Here is a 15,949-nt window from a genome sequence, read left to right as displayed (position 1 = left end):
CCTACTGTTCTGTCTGTCATTGTACCTTAACCTTCTTGTAAGCAACTGCAACTGCTTATATCATCAATAACACCCAAGACAATTTTACACTTTGCAGTGTTTCCTGAATTAAAGCCCCACAGATTACACATTTTGTTGTTCTCACCCAAGTGTTAATTTTTAAGTCTTAGACTTATCATATCAATAACTTTTTACAATCTAAATTGCAGGAAGGAATGGTAAAAGAAGACACAGGCATATGGCTGTTTGCAACCTTCAGCAGTTCACAAAGGTAATTCTGCCTTTTTTGTCATTCTGATCCTATTTGTCATAGGATGCTATGGAGTCTCCCAAGAGTGTAACTTTGAAAATAATTTAACAAAACGATACAATTATGCTCTCACTGTGTAGTCGAGGTACTTTGCTGAATGAAGTCAAAGTCCGCTGATATAGTGTCCTCTCAGTCCCATTATGTTCCCTTGAAGTGGGGATGAAACACAATCACCCTCACTGTGAGGTCCTCCAGTAAAACTGCTGCAAGGTCCTACATGCGTTGTTTAATATGTCTCATGACATGATAGCAATCATGGTGGATGGCTGAAAAGACAATTGTAAAATGCAGAGTGGGTCTGCATTGAGAGATGAGTCAGCAACCTCAATCTAAACAGGAATGGTGTGTGCAGTGTCGGTGTTGTAGGTTACACAATGTGTATCTGTCTAAAGTGAGCGGAGAGGATAATGTGCATGAGTTACTGTACAGTCCTTTCCACTCTTAAGTGACACTTCCTAAACTGGTGTAGTAAATATTTTTAGCATTTATTTGATATACAGAGGTTTTCTGCTTCTATCTGTGGTTATCCCAGGCAGATTGGGGAAGCATTTATCAGCAGAAAATCCCCCTCCCCAGCCATTAATGTGGAAAACTGCTGCCTCAGCTCAGCCCACTGTGGACGAGAAAGGGGACTTTACCCTCTAGATGACCTCGGGGAGTGGTGGACACACGTCTATAAACTGTGGATGTGTAGAATAGCAGAAACATACGGTATTATTAACTGCACTACTAGTCAGGTAACACTGGGGGGCAGCATTCCACTGAGGTTAGTGGAGAGCAATGAACACCTGTACACTTAGTGTTTTTCTGGTTTTATTTGTTCTCATTCTTCCTAATTTTGATAAGAAAATCTTTATTACTGATGCCATTCTGTGTCCCATTTTGCTTCTTCTAATCCTCGATCACTAGAATATGATAATTTAGAAAAAGACAAAGTGAAATAAAGCACAAGGCGTAGTCAGATTGGTTCAGAAAAAGAAAGTCATTATTTAAGGCACACCTTAATAGTTTGCAACTCCATCACATTTGAATACAATAAACACACGGTGACAACTGAAGGACAACAAAACCTAAATAGGGATGAAATTCACAGGTGTAGAACAATTTCGTTCCCGGACTACATTGTTGTTTTGTTGAAAAATAGCATTACCTGGGTCAAAAACTATTTGTCAATGATTATTTCATACCTTCACTTTTTTGAAAATCTGCCAAATCAGATGATCCTCGTGCTTCTCGTACCCCTGAACAAGTTAAGATAATCATTCACAAATGCCATTTACTCTGGGTTGACCTGGGATTAGTCAATTTGTTTAACTATCCCACTATATCTTACAACTTATACAGGAAATCCCCTTTGGGTCTGTAAAATTACACCAATGTCGACGACAGCAGCAACAACAACAACAACAACAACAACAACAACAACACAAAGGTAAGTCAAAACATTGTATCAATTTTCAATAGAAAAGTGCCAACAGCAATGAACTGAACAGAGTGAAATATGTTTTAAATATCGTTACACGTATCACAGGCTTGAAGGATTGAGTCGTATTGCAGGATTAGTAAGGTCAAGGTCAATAGATTGACTAGAAGCATTAGTAGAAATAACATTTACTCACTGGTTGTGAAAAAAGCTCCAGGTTTTACTACCTACAGGTGTAGTTTAAAGGTGCAATGTGTAAAGTCAACTGTTGAAGGTTGCTCCTAACAAATGGGGGGCAGCATATCACTGCTGCTGACTATACTCTTTGCAGTAGCTATCTTTGGCTAGAGCTACTAGCTGCAATTAGCTAATTACTTAGCCGTGCAGCTAGTGGCCTTGTTAGCTGAAAGGACAGAAGTGAGAGTCCGGCATCAGCAGTGTGAGGAATTGAGGTGAATTGAGGATTTATTTCAACAAAACTAGAGGTGATTATGAAGAGACAAACCAAGACAGTGCTGGCAAGTTTTATTTTTTTCCCGTCGAGTTTAAATGAAGGGTGTTTCATAAGCTCGCATTTGGCTCTCTCACTTTAATCCAGGACGCAGTGATGTGTCAGAGGAAACTTGGTTTGCATGTGGGCAGGCAAGCCCTGGCATTAAAATGGCTGAATCCCTGCAAAAGAAAAGGTCACAGCTGCAAGCTTATTTATGTTCATGCAGAGCAAACAGGTTAATGTTTGAGTAACTTGCCAGTTTCAGTGTGTACAGTAGGTCGCTAGCTTGGAGCTTGTTGTTGTTTCATGTAGCGATGATGGCTTTGAAATCAGTACACGCAGATAGTGGAAGGAAGGAAGGAGAAAATCGGTGCCCAGTGACATCCGACTATAGTTCATATATATCTTCCACATTATGTCAGAACTGTTCTTTCTTCACAAACTGTTGATAAGACAGTATTAGTTCATTTTTTGCTTTAATCTCAAATTCTGGCCAAATCTTACACATTGCACCTTTAATTAAAGCAGCTATGTGCCATATCTCTGGTGTAAGGCATCCCTCTGCAAACATCAAAGGCAGGTGTGGTTTCTTAGACATGATTTCAGCCAAGTCTACAGTAAGATGAGGGATATTGCCTTGCCTGGTGTTTATTTGGTTCCTTTGTTGTTTTCTTGTTAACAAAAATGTGAATATCAGTCAATATCAGTTGTTTTTTCCAGCTGGTGCCAAAATACTGTTGAATACAATCGGCATGAGAATGTCATTGCACAATGTATCCTTCTGTGGGAGCCATTAATTGCAAAAAACCTAATTTACAGAGTTATCCGGTGGCACATGTGTAATTGGTTGTACACAACATAAGCAGTGAAAGGACATTAAAAAAATATGACTGAAACAAACTTCAATGCAGACAGTAACTGAAAAATGAATCTTATCTAGGGCTCAGCTTAATCCTTGTCTATAAAACCATCCCTAAGGGAATAAGTATTCACTCACAGCTTTAGAATTTTTTTTTTTTTTTTTTTGCCTCTGTGCATAAATGCTACAGTTTGATGAAGAAGCATGTGCAAAGCAGGGTTCAGTGCAGAACATAGAACATCTATCAGCTACCTTAGCTACGTTTTCATAGCTATAAACCGTTAATATCAAGACCCAGCTGGTCATTTGCAGATTGAGGCAAAGGTCAGTTCAAAATGTCAGTGTTTGCCAAAAAGAAGGGCCATTTACATGGTGTGCCTGAAGCTACAAGCTACAGCAACTACATCTGATTTCTGTATTGACTAACCTAAAGCATACGCAAGTGGAGACAACTTGCAGCATGTTTTGCCAATATCTGCAGCTGATGGAGCTGGGACTTTTTACCAAATATTGCAAACCTACCATCGGTGTTAGCTTCACTAGCAAAGCTAAGCATAATGACCACTACAACCATGTATCTGCTGCTATTATAAAGTGAGCCATTCACGCTGAAGCCTACAGTTCAGCTCTTTATTTTCTTCTTCTAAGAGGAATCTGTGGTTGCTGTCTTATAAACAAAGGCCTCATTTTACCTTATTAACCTCTCCATTGTAATGTTTTGTACTCTTAAGAGTCATGCTCGAATCTCAAGTCGCACACACTGCATGGAAGAAAAGTCATCCATCCGGCTCCTTAATTTCAATTCTTGTTAAGTCCATTTTCAAACTGCAATTAACCGGAAAATGCCAAGCTGAGATCAAAAGTCTGAGTGTCCCGCTTAAGACAGCAGCAGCACATACATCAGACTTTACTTCCTGTAACAGCTGAGCGGCGGTGGCATTGTCTCCTTTTTGGGAGGGGAGTGGATTCCTCCTCACCTCAGCAAACCGCCCAGAGCAGAGGTCGAGCAGACCTTAGAGCACCAGGGTGATGTAAGGGAGCATGATATGAATGACACTCTGCTGAGAGTCATTCTTCTTGGTGACATTAAAGCGAATAGCCTGGCTGAGTCATGGCTGCTGCTCGCCTGGCGTCTATTCCACTCCTGCAGTTCTGGAGCGCTTTGATAATGAGTTTTTTGTGGGTGAAAATGAAATAGTGCATATTGCTGCATTTGTGTTTGTACAGACGCTGTAGTGGTGCAGGAACATTGAAGACCAGATCTGAGTGCTGATAGAACGATAGGTGTCTGGGTGTGAATAGCCGATCTACAAGCTGTGGGCAGGTGCGAGTGATAAGGGAGTAATAAGTAGGGATCTCAGGTCATGAGTCCTATCCTGATAAGAAGGCAGCCGGTTCAACATTGTTGTTCTGTCCGTCCTCTATTGCCTTGTTCTTCTCACTCGTGGACAGCTCGAAGGACTCTGAATCCACTGCTTTCTTTGACCTGTTGTGTGAAGAACACCTCTTATTAGTATTGAACACATACCAGTACCTACAGAAAGCACAACAACATGGCTCTACAGAACCAATAACAATGTTATTGCATCATGTAGATCGCATACAATTCAATTTTTGAAAAATAATATTATTCTAAACTGTCTCATTCATCTAAAATGTGTATTTGATGGGATGTGATGCACATTACCAACAGTCAACCAGTTAGGCCACAGACTAAAGAAAATGACAGCTTGAGTTTACACAAAACTAGCAGTAAGTGTGACCAGAGGTGAGATTTTGTTTTTGGGTAAGTGCAGCAGAATTGTCAGTGCTCAAAATGATCTTCAATTGTTACATTTATGGCTGAAAATAAACAAGTTTCACATATCTCCACAATGCAAATTAACCGCTAGCTGTCCATCGGAGGTGACAACCTGCGACATCATTGTGATTTGGTCTGTAAGAAGCATTATAAGTTCGGTGTTTAAGATATAAAATATGAGCCTTGTACTAAATTAGTCAATGTAATTGATGAATATTTTTAAAATAAAAAAAATTGGGGGAAAAAAAGTGAAATACTTTACATTGAAGAACTGATTAAGGAAAACAAGTGTCTATATGCTGTACCTTTGCATCTTGTCACGTGAACAATGGTGTCATCTCTGCTGACATTGTTCCGAACATGACACATCAAGTGTCCTGTTGGCTGAGCGTATAAGCTGATGGTGACATTTGAATTGCTGGATTTGTCTTCAGTTTGATTGTTTATTGTCCAGCTGCTCTGGGACAGGTTGCGGCCTTTGGTCTGCATCAGTAAGTGACCGTCCGAAGGTCACAATGAATTCTACTTCATCTCCCTCTGAGGAACAGCTGACGTTCATCTGTTCTGGTGACAAACAAATCTGAGAAACAGCTGGCTTTGACACTGGAGCTGGAAGACAAACACAGAGTAACATTTAGTACAAGTAACATGTAGTGCAGTACAGTATCTAAAGTTCAAAATGCTAAAAGTTTAATCAACTTCAAACTGTTGACTATGGGATCATTATTCCAATTCCTAATTTGACTGTTTCAAAACCAAAAAAACCCCAAAACTTTTGAGCCTTCAAACTATTTAGTAAACTGTTCAATGACTATTTTAACTCTTATAACTCTTTTTTTTATCAGAAACGGGGCTTTGTGTGCATAGCAAATATGACTACACTTAGAGAATGAAAGTTTGAGATTATGGATTGACACGTTACTAAAAATGGCACAAAAAGGAAATTATTATGAACGTGTTTTTCTTGTTAAGTTTGATTAATAAATAAAAGGCTTATTAATAGACATAACATACACATCGATAAAAAGTCTAAGATTCTCGTGTGTCATTCTATATTCACAGGTTTCTACAAAAATGTTATTGTTATAAAAGGTAAATATTTTACATACTGTATGTGCTGCATATTAGCCAAGCCTTCCCTAATTCCTGTTTTAGATATAAAATAGATTTTATTGTAATGCACAATCGTAAACATGTTTTTTGTTACAGAAAAGCGTTTCAACAACACATACGTACTTTTTCCCAACATAGGTTAAAATAGATTTAAACACGAGTTGCAATTTTTAACTTAAGACAAATATTTGGTATGTTTAACATCCATTTTAAAGCCTTTGTTCAAGTTTCCACTGGCAAAAAAACAAAACAATGGAGTGTATAGCGGTGAATAACATTTTTTCAGTGCTGGCCTTCATACAGGTCTTTAAATTCATGCAACGGATGACTCATCTAAGACACAGGATAGCACTATAAGTACGTGCTGCTCACCCGAGTGCCCTGATTATAAATGTGTGTTTGTTTATGGAGCACATGGCATCTGGCAAACACACTGAATATTAGTTGTTTGTTTGTTTGAGACGGCTGCTATGGTGATTTTGTCCAGTAGGTAGATGGTTACCGACAAAGACATACATGTATACATGTAGATGCCATATACAAAAAAACAAATCCAAAACAAAAACTCAGATACTGGCAGTCAGTCTGCTTTTTATATGTGACGATACAGACAAACTCAAGGACAGATTAGGACAATTATAAGATAAGATATGCCTTTATTGATCCCCAGTGGGGAAATATGGTGGTGACGTTAATGTACAATCCAGCGGCCAATGAGGCATCTACGTTTTTGTATCTGTGATTGCCAAGGTATATGAGGCTTGTAATTACGCTGTTTTAGGAGGTTGCTGGGAAGTGCTGCATGTCTACTTGGACGTATTACTGTACATTGCACTTTAAATAACTTGCGAATGTGTTTACACAGCAAGAACTAATAATGCTGGATGCACTGATGTACCAGCAGCAGCAATGTTAGTGGCAGTAGAGAAAGAGACATGTGGTATGGTTTGTGCATGTGTGTTTTATGTTTTACACTGTAGGTGAACGTTTTAGCACCATAGAGTGATACAAAGAGAGTCTGAGCTTGAATACTTTGGTACTTTTAAATGGGAGACTGGTTTTGAATGCGTCAGCACCATGGAAAGACACAGGAAGATGTTCGATATTTTGCCCTTTTTTTGGGCCAAATATATTAATGACAGTAGTGATGACAGAGGCAACAATGTATACTCTGTGTGTGTCTTCGTGTGCACACCTGTGTGGCAGCAGCAAGCTTATCTCCTGGACTAGCCAAGGCTGCCAGTGTAGCTGTTGTAGTGGTTCCGAGGGTGGACCCCAGGGTTAAAGGGTAGGACTTATAAAATGTCAATTGGTAACCTAGCTTTCGTGGACGTTGTTACAAAGTCTAGGGGGCAAAGAAAAAGACTAAAATCGTACTTCGCGCTGTACACACAATAAAAACCCTGAAAGACATGAAACTTATGTTATAACCATAAATTTTCTTACCATGCTATACCTTGAAACCTGTGTACTGCTGCAACCCAAGAAGGATTACAACACACATGAATGTAATGTTTTATGAATCTATTTTTTTATCTAAACTATTGATGCATTCATGTCCCCTAACCCTAACCCATTCTCTCTCATAACAATAAAATGTGTCATAACAACAACATTTCCTTTCAGCTGACGTTTTACTGTTTGAAGCCATAATAAATCAACTGAAATTGTAGTGCAGAGGTGATTGTTGACTGCGCATATACACACTGCAGATAAAACCCATTTGCAGGAAGATAGTAGAAGACATTAGTATTAGAAGAGAATACTGAGATTATGTGTTACGGTGGCGTTTTTCTTAAGACCCAAATGCAGAGACCGCAGACTGCAATTCAGGGAGCAAAAGATTTATTTTGCAATAGAGTTCTCTGGTGGGTAACGTAGATGATCTGGTGCCAGAGTAGTGGAGAGACCAGGGTAATATAGCCAGAAGATGATGAGCTGATGAGAGACAGGTGCGCCTCTTTGCTGCTGCCACCACCACGCCCACAGACAGACAGACAGACAGCAAGACAGACACACACACAGGTAAAGGAGCAGGTGAGGGGGAAAAGGCAGAACAGCAGAAGAACAACCTGACTGCCACAGTAGCACCGTGACATTATGAATGACTATGATGAAACCATAGCCTTCCTGGGGCACTGGGGATGTTTTCAAAAGACTGTCTTTTTCCTGCTCTGTGCCAGCACTATCCCCAATGGAACTGGAGTTTTATCCATCATCTTTGTGGCTGACACTCCCGCTCACCACTGTAGGATTCCAGAGGTCAACCTGACCCAAGACTGGCTCAACGTTGTCATCCCAACAAAGGTAAACTGTCAGAAAACTGTTGCAGTTTGGAATTTAGGACAAATTGATCGTTCACTTAAAACTTGACCAACTCGACCAAGAAATTGTTACAGTATTACACAAAAATGTCCATATTAATTATTTTAAGTATTCTCATACTATTCCTACAGCCACTTTGGATTTACAGTTGACATATTGTGAAATTTGCATGTTGTAGAGTCATAAAATTGAGTAAGTTGTTATAATAGGGACAAAGTATGGGAATTAACACTTTCAAATTGATTGCACTTGGGTTATTCCATACAACTCTTCTAGGACCTCTTAATTCATGTCATGGGTTTTCTTGAAATCTTTTAGAGGCAAACAAAAAACTTACACTAACCTGTACTTATTATAATATGTAAAAAAAAATGTCATAAACCTTGTATTTTAAATTTTCACTGTAAAGATTTTAAATAATGATAAATTATATATATATATACATATATATATATATATATATTACTAATGATAACTATTTGACTGCAAATGAATAAATACACTGAGAATTTACTGAGGAGGAGTGCTGCTGCGTATCCCTCTGTATGTGCATGGATCTCAGTCTGTCGATAAGGCTAAACAGGTCATAAAAAGTATTGTCCTGATCAATAATGTGTGGGATGAGAGGGGTGAAATACATTGTTAATGAGGAAAATGTTAATGACATCAAATGCAGCGATCCTCAGCAGCAGAAATGACATTTAACATGTATTTGCGCAGGAGGAACAGCTGATAAGCTTGATTGATAATTTAAAACTCCTTACTCGCCGACATGATGGGTTAGTAATTTCATGTTAATGAATGTTCTGTGTTCTACTACATGTCCAAAGGTCACACACACACAGTCCGGATACAGTAAAATAGTTTGTCATGAAGCAGCTGTCCTGATAAATCCTGAGATCCTATCTAAAGATACTTATCTCAGAAGCTAAAAGTTTATAACTACAGCTTTAAGTTTTGCTGATTAAGTGTGCTATGACATTTGTTACAGTGACATTACTGCGTTTATGGAAATGTTAAAACCAGCTGAAGGCAGCCTCTCTAATCATGAAATCAGAGTGTATGCACGTTGTGAACCCACCTGTGTGGGCGCATCTTACTATATGAATAATGCGCTCTTTAAATAGCAGGAAACAGACTGCGTCTTGGACTTTGGACCAGCTTTTGTTGCCTCAAGATAGCAATCCACCATCAGTGAGCCTAACCATACCTCACTTTAAGACCAACACGTACATATGCTATTTACACAACGTGGGCACTGGGCGTGAAAATGACAACTGCATCGGTCTAAAACACTAGACATGACACTTGTGCAGCACTGTGCGCCACCTTGCATTGAGCGCTAGGGAGAGAGCCCATGGTTTCTTTCTTTGTGTTCGGGCTGGCAGCTCTGTTGTGTGTCACTTTGACCTGCAAGGAATCTGTCATATCTGACCCTGATCGGCCGATCGCCGGTTTCTTTCTTTGTGTTCGGGTTGGCGGCTCTGTTGTGTGTCACTGTTCACAGAGTAGACGCAGCGACGTGACTGACTTGCAACACACAGCAACAGCTGTGCTCACTCAAGGTGATTTATTGAACACCCAATCACAATACATGTACACACCCACATTAATAATCACGTGTCAGTTCAATCAGTCCAATCAACTCAATAAAGTCAAAAATATCAATCAATAAAGAAAGCAAAAAAACAAAAACCGCATTATCGCATTTGCGACCTTAACAAAACAAAAACATAATGCACATTGAGAGCACACCGTTAACAGTCACTTTGACCTGCAAGGAATCTGACATATCTGACCCTGATCGGCCCGGTCGCCGGTCATGGCCATTCATACCTAAAACCATCCGGAATAGCATCTCTTTTTAATATGTCATCTAGTTATTGTTGCTCTTGATATGCCTCACAAGAGTTTTCAGTATTTAAACCGTTATTATACTGAAGGACACATAGTGATACATTGTAGTGTAGAGAAAAAAGATAACATTTTAAGTTGTTAGGCTTTTTTTTTTGTAATGCATGGAAACCCCTTTCTGTCTTTGACTCTTCATCCAGATCCATGGAACAAGATGACACTGTGTAGTATGCAACAAACCAAGTCATTTCAAGCTCTTACGTGCAAATTTCCCGAATCAAGTTTGCAATTATTGAATTGCAAACAAAATGTCACCAGTGCATTTTGTGTTATTGTTACTGTGAGGTGGTGAATGGGAAACAGGAGCAGAGCAGTTGCAGCAGATACAGACTGGACGTGGTCAGAAATCTGTCTGCTCAGGGTTTCATTCCAGGCAGAGATGTCAGCCTCACAGACCTAGAGCAGGAGGGCTGTGTGAACGGGTGGAGCTACAGCAAAGACATCTACCAATCTACCATAGTCTCTGAGGTGAGTTAGTTTGAGTGTATGCTTGCTTATGTGTGTGTACCTGGAATAGTTTTACTCAATGATTATTACATTAACACAGATCTCTCTCATCAATGTGTTTCACTTGTTCCAATATTTCTTGGAAGATTTTTGAGAATTGTAATTGCTTTGTGCTCTTATTTCTCTAAATGTCTGTTTAATGCCCGGCTATTCCAGTTTGACTTGGTTTGCACTGACCAGTGGAAGCAACCATTCTCCACCACAGTTTACTTTCTAGGAGTTCTTTTTGGATCCTTCTTTGCAGGACAGCTCTCAGACAGGTACTTAAAACACAAGACTTAAGACACACCTACTTATTGACTTCTCTTGACCTCACCAGCCAAAGAGTTGAAGTTAAAAAAATATATGAAAACATTAAAACATGCCATTAATACTTGATGAAATCTTGTTGAAAGAATGCTTATTTGTTTTTATCTAATTTGATCAAACACCACTACTCATAATATTCTATTTATCTTTATCCTGAACAAACAACATGTCGTTAAAAGGGCAACGGATGTGATTAATGAATTATTACATTTAACAAGTGCTTATGAAGCATTTTGAGCGTTAATGATGATGAACCAATGCCTTGTGTCTTTTTTATATTTGCACTTAGCTAGTTTACATCCTGAATCTGATATAAAAACAGGCAAAAATATTTTAACTTTTTAAGCAAAATTGTTTTTGTTCCCAACTCCTCATATCAATGTCTTAATTCTATTCTCAGTCCTGTTTTAATGTTGGTCTCCTCAATATAGATTCGGAAGGAAACCTGTATTTTTCATAACCATGGCATGTCAGACGATTTTTACCTTTGCTCAAGTCTTCTCCCCTTCGTGGACGGTGTTTTCCATCCTCCTCTTCTTAAGTGGTTTGGGACAGATAGGAAACTACGTGTCTGCTTTCGTGCTGGGTACAAAATAGTTCTTGCTTCAACTATTGGCACAATATTTGCTCTCGATTAGACCCATTTGATTTCTATTAACTGTCCATATGTTTATGTCTTCCTCTTTATTTCTCTCTCTGCAGGATCGGAGATCTTGACTGGCAAGGTGCGAGTCCTGTACTCATCACTGGGTGTGTGTCTGTGTTTTGCCCTTGGCTACATAATACTCCCACTCTTCGCCTACTTTTTGAGGGACTGGAAATCTCTCCTGCTGGCTATCTCTCTGCCTGGTCTGCTTTACATCCCTCTCTGGTGGTGGGTACACTGCACACCATTTTTCACATTTAGCTTCAGTAGCATCTTGTTTGTCTTACTTTTAAGCAGTTTTGTCACATGCACAACAATTCGAGTGAAATAATCGTTGGTAATGAAATTCTTAGTTCTTAGGTGGAAAATGCAGTGGTGCTTCTCTGCCTGACATGAAATTCAGGATCCAGTCTCAGAGTGGTGTACAGTCCCAGGTCTCTGAGACTGATGGTGTGATTGGAGGGCACCATGGTCTGCTGAACTTAAGTCAATGAACAACATTCTCACATATACTGTAATCCTCTGGTCCAATGGCAGTATAGAGGGCTATCGTGGTTGCCTCATCCAGTCAGTCTGTCAGCAAAATGTTTTATTAATAGTCTGGGTTTGGCATACGAAAAGTTTTTTCCAGAAAAAAAGTATTACTTATACTTACTTAAATACTTTTACAGCAATGTTGTTTGTTATCTTAAGTAACAAAGTTTTAAGTTTGAGTTACTTGTGATTCTCCTTCTGTCTCTCTCCGTGTTGAATACTGAGAAAGGTTTATCCCAGAGTCTCCTCGGTGGTTGGTCTCTCAGGGACGAGTGGAAGAGGCTGAAGCCATAGTGAGAAATGCTGCTAAGAAGAATAAAATTGAGGCCCCAAATGACATCTTTCAAGACTATATTGTAAGTAGTACCAAACAAAAAGCTGATAATTGAAGACATTTTGGGGAACTTATAGGATATGTGCATATATTTTTTCTGTAACAACATTTCCAACATCCTGCTTCACTCTGGCCTGATATGGTTTGTGTATACTTCATTAGTGAGGATTTTGTCTGTTTACTGGAAATATAGACTTATTGTTTAATCTACGATCAGATTCCTTCATTTTTAATACGTGCTGCTGCAAGCTAGCACCGGTTTGTTTTTTAGCCTAAGTGGCTATATTGTCAAGACAGAGAATTTCCTTATTTTTGGTCAGTCTTGGACTTCCCCTTTATAGCTATTTTTTCAAGGTATGGTATAGAAGTTAGAAATTCCAGTCTTGTGACAACATGATGCCCTACATCTTCTATGTCATAACCCCTCCGTCTCAACCCAACGATCGTGAGATGCAACAATCAGGAAAACTCATTTTTTTTAAGCCTTGTTACAATTAAAGCTGGAGTGTGTAAGTTATTTCTGGCGTCATTTGGTCAAAAATCAATAATAACCTTTGAGCATTTTGCAATTCAGAGTGTTATGACAGAACACTGCACATCTGTGTCTCCTCTTGGCTCTGTATTCAGGCTTTAAAAAATCAGTGCCGTGACGGCAGTGTTCAGCCAATGATAGTTCATTTTACAGAGCAAGCTGTTTTGGGCGTTCCTATTGGTTGCTCGACCAAAGTCGATGCGCGTTCACCTTCCATTGGTGGTGAAGATGCAATGGCGGACGTCCCGGCAGGAATAGCCACTATCCCGGCATTATCAACAAAGGCATACACGGCTAAGCAAGCCAAAAAAAAGGAAGACCGATGTAGAGAAATGAGAGTCCAAGAAGGAGAGTGACAATAGACGGAATAAATTGCGTGTAAACACTGGACAAGCATATCTGAGGTGGAGAGAGCTGAGACGTTGGATACTGAGCTTGCTGTTCTTCTCCTTGACAGGTGAGCCTCCGATACAAGTTTTACATAGCTGATAATCTAAATGTCTGGTAGTAATTGGCTGTGTAGTTGAAATGACCGTGAATCTTTTTAATGTTTTGTTTAAATGTCTATTTCTCAACTTGTTTTAATGTTTTGTTTTAATGTATCTTAAATGTTTTACTGTAATTGTATGCGCCTGTAAAGCACTTTGAGTTGCCCTGTGTCTGAATTGTGCTATACAAATAAACTTGCCTTGCCTTGCCTTGCCTTGCCTAATAAAGCAGGCGGTTTGTGGTCACAATTGATGAGTAATGTTGTGAGTTGATTAGCTTTATGCTAACCATAGCCAAAGGCCCACGACAGCTACAAGCAAGTCAGAGCCAAAGTCAACGTCAAATGTATCGTCAGTAGCATTATATATACACGACATACAGAGGACGTCTGTCGTGTATATATGGATGTGACAGTTATTATTTATTTTCAGGTTGCGGTGAATTGACGAGTAATGTTGTGAGTTGATAGCTCTATGCTAACCGTAGCCAAAGGCTCACGACAGCTACAAGCAAGTCAGAGCCAAAGTCAACGTCAAATGTATTGCCAGTAGCGTTATATATACACACACGACAGAGGACGTGTGTCGTGTAGATATGGATGTGACAGTTATTATTTATTTTTAAGTTGCGGTGAAAAGAAAGAAGTGTCTGAATAAAGTGGTTGTCTCCGATAGTCCGTGCATGTGGGGGTAATTGTTTACTTTAGCGTTATACGTTTTATTATTCTTAGCATTCACACCTCTTTCCCGTGATATATAGGTGTTGCTGTTGTCATTAGATTATGCTACATAAGTATCACGTCAGTATGACAAATGTCGTAGCTTTATTAGTGCCAGACATGTAGGCTATGTCATGCTGAGACGTTAGCAAGAAGTAATTGTCGTTGGTCTCTACACGATGCAAAAGTAATGTTTGTTTGTTCATGCGTTCAATTTGTTCACGAGAGAAAGGTAAAGTACTTTCTTACCTGTAATTCGGCTACGGCAAGTGTATGACAGAAAAGCTCCGACGTGAATATTCCTAGCGCTAGCACGTGTCCACGAGAATGGAAAGTGAAAGTGTGGAGCTACAGAGTTGAAACAGGGAGGGGAGGGGGGAGCGCAGTTGTTTCCATCCCAGTCTCATGCGTTTTTCACATATTCTACAAACTCCAGCTTTATCTGACTTCCGTCGAAACCACCCTAGCATATGAAAATAACAGCAAGTGAAGAATCAGGTTTTGTATTTTGCAGGCTAATGAGGAAAATACACGGTCTAAAGAAGAAAACTACAATGTCTTTGATCTGTTCAGAACCAGCAGCATCAGAAACACAACGCTCATTCTCTTAATTGTGTGGTGAGTCTGAGTATTTATCACACCTTTATACACTAAATTGTACACTATGCCAAAAAAAGGACTTTGGACTAGATGCTTTGTGGTGGCAATTTTTCACTCCGAGATTTCACAGATACATGACTTATACATTTAAAAGAAAAAAAAAAAAAAAAAAAAATCACATTGTTATCAACCTGTGGCCATGTCCCATCCTCAATATGCTCCTCTTATGTGTCTTTCCTAGGTTCACTCTCCTTACTGGCTATTATGGGTTGTCCCTGAACTCAGTGAAACTCAGTGGTAACCCCTATATTAACGCCTTCATCTCAGCAGTTGTAGAGGTGCCAGGGTACATATCTTGCTGGCTGGCTCTGGCATACTTCCCACGACGATATGCTGCAAGTTCTACAGTGCTCCTTGGAGGAGTGTCCCTGTTCTTCATTCAACTGGTGCCTCTAAGTAAGTAGCAAAACTGCATCACCCACAACTACAAAGAGACTCATATCATGTAGTAACAGTAAATTTAGCAGCAAAATCACCAATACACATATTTAAAAAAATTAAAAAAACACTCCCAAGGCTGAAAGTAGCTTATAACTGGCAGAACTCCCAAGTCACCATGACCTGCTCACGGTCAGTCTTGCAAGCCCACAGGGGGCGAGTGTAACGTGTGGTGTCAGGACCCAAATGCAGCATGTGGCTTTAATGATCAAACTCAGCAGAAGTAGAACAAGGCGAGTGTAACCACAGTAATGTCTCTCAGAAAAGTCTCTCTGGCGGAGCCGCCGATTAAGCAGGCTGAATCTGGCTGTGAAGCCGATGTGCACATAGAAGACAGTCCAAACACACTTGCAGATTAGTATAATGTAGGCAATAATACCAGATTGGAGAGAGCAGGCGACGAGGTCGTGAAGGTGGAAGCTGGCAGGTGGAAACTCACTCGGTGCTCACACAAAAAAGCAAGCGTGGCGATGCCGTGAGTATCTCCGAGCCACAGGCAGAACAGAGTCCAGAGAGGCAGCAGAAAAACTCGGGGATCAGGCAG

The 15,949-nt window shown here is 39.8% G+C and overlaps 1 protein-coding gene across 3 annotated transcripts; it reads left to right on the top strand.

Annotated features, from left to right (window-relative positions):
- The first annotated feature begins 209 nt into the window (after positions 1-209).
- Positions 210-15,941, top strand: LOC311268929 (organic cation/carnitine transporter 2-like). 3 transcript variants are annotated; one of them, XM_084372898.1, is made up of 10 exons: positions 210-271; positions 1,655-1,742; positions 8,183-8,306; positions 10,524-10,706; positions 10,902-11,005; positions 11,486-11,640; positions 11,757-11,928; positions 12,464-12,590; positions 14,822-14,925; positions 15,149-15,941. In XM_084372898.1, the coding sequence occupies exons 2-10, from the start codon at positions 1,687-1,689 to the stop codon at positions 15,369-15,371; spliced, it is 1,248 nt and encodes a 415-aa protein (XP_084229024.1). In that variant the 5' UTR covers positions 210-271; positions 1,655-1,686; the 3' UTR covers positions 15,372-15,941. The 3 variants fall into 3 exon arrangements, with proteins under 3 accessions (XP_084229024.1, XP_084229025.1, XP_084229023.1); XM_084372899.1 differs by lacking the exon at positions 210-271 and having other exon boundaries at positions 1,219-1,742; XM_084372897.1 differs by lacking the exon at positions 210-271 and having other exon boundaries at positions 1,677-1,742; positions 4,313-8,306.
- Positions 15,942-15,949: the final 8 nt, after the last annotated feature.

Source organism: Pagrus pagrus (assembly GCF_965226575.1).
Source record: "Pagrus pagrus genome assembly, chromosome: 14".
Classification (NCBI taxonomy): Eukaryota; Metazoa; Chordata; class Actinopteri; order Spariformes; family Sparidae; genus Pagrus; species Pagrus pagrus.
Note: the sequence above shows the minus strand (reverse complement) of the source record. Positions and strands in the feature narration are given on the sequence as shown.

Coding starts and splice junctions, on each gene's coding strand:
- LOC311268929 (XM_084372897.1), top strand. CDS start 8,100: ATGAATGACTATGATGAAACCATAGCCTTCCTGGGGCACTGGGGATGT. Junction 8,307..10,523: donor ACGTTGTCATCCCAACAAAG/GTAAACTGTCAG, acceptor TGTTACTGTGAG/GTGGTGAATGGGAAACAGGA. Junction 11,006..11,485: donor GCAGGACAGCTCTCAGACAG/GTACTTAAAACA, acceptor TCCTCAATATAG/ATTCGGAAGGAAACCTGTAT.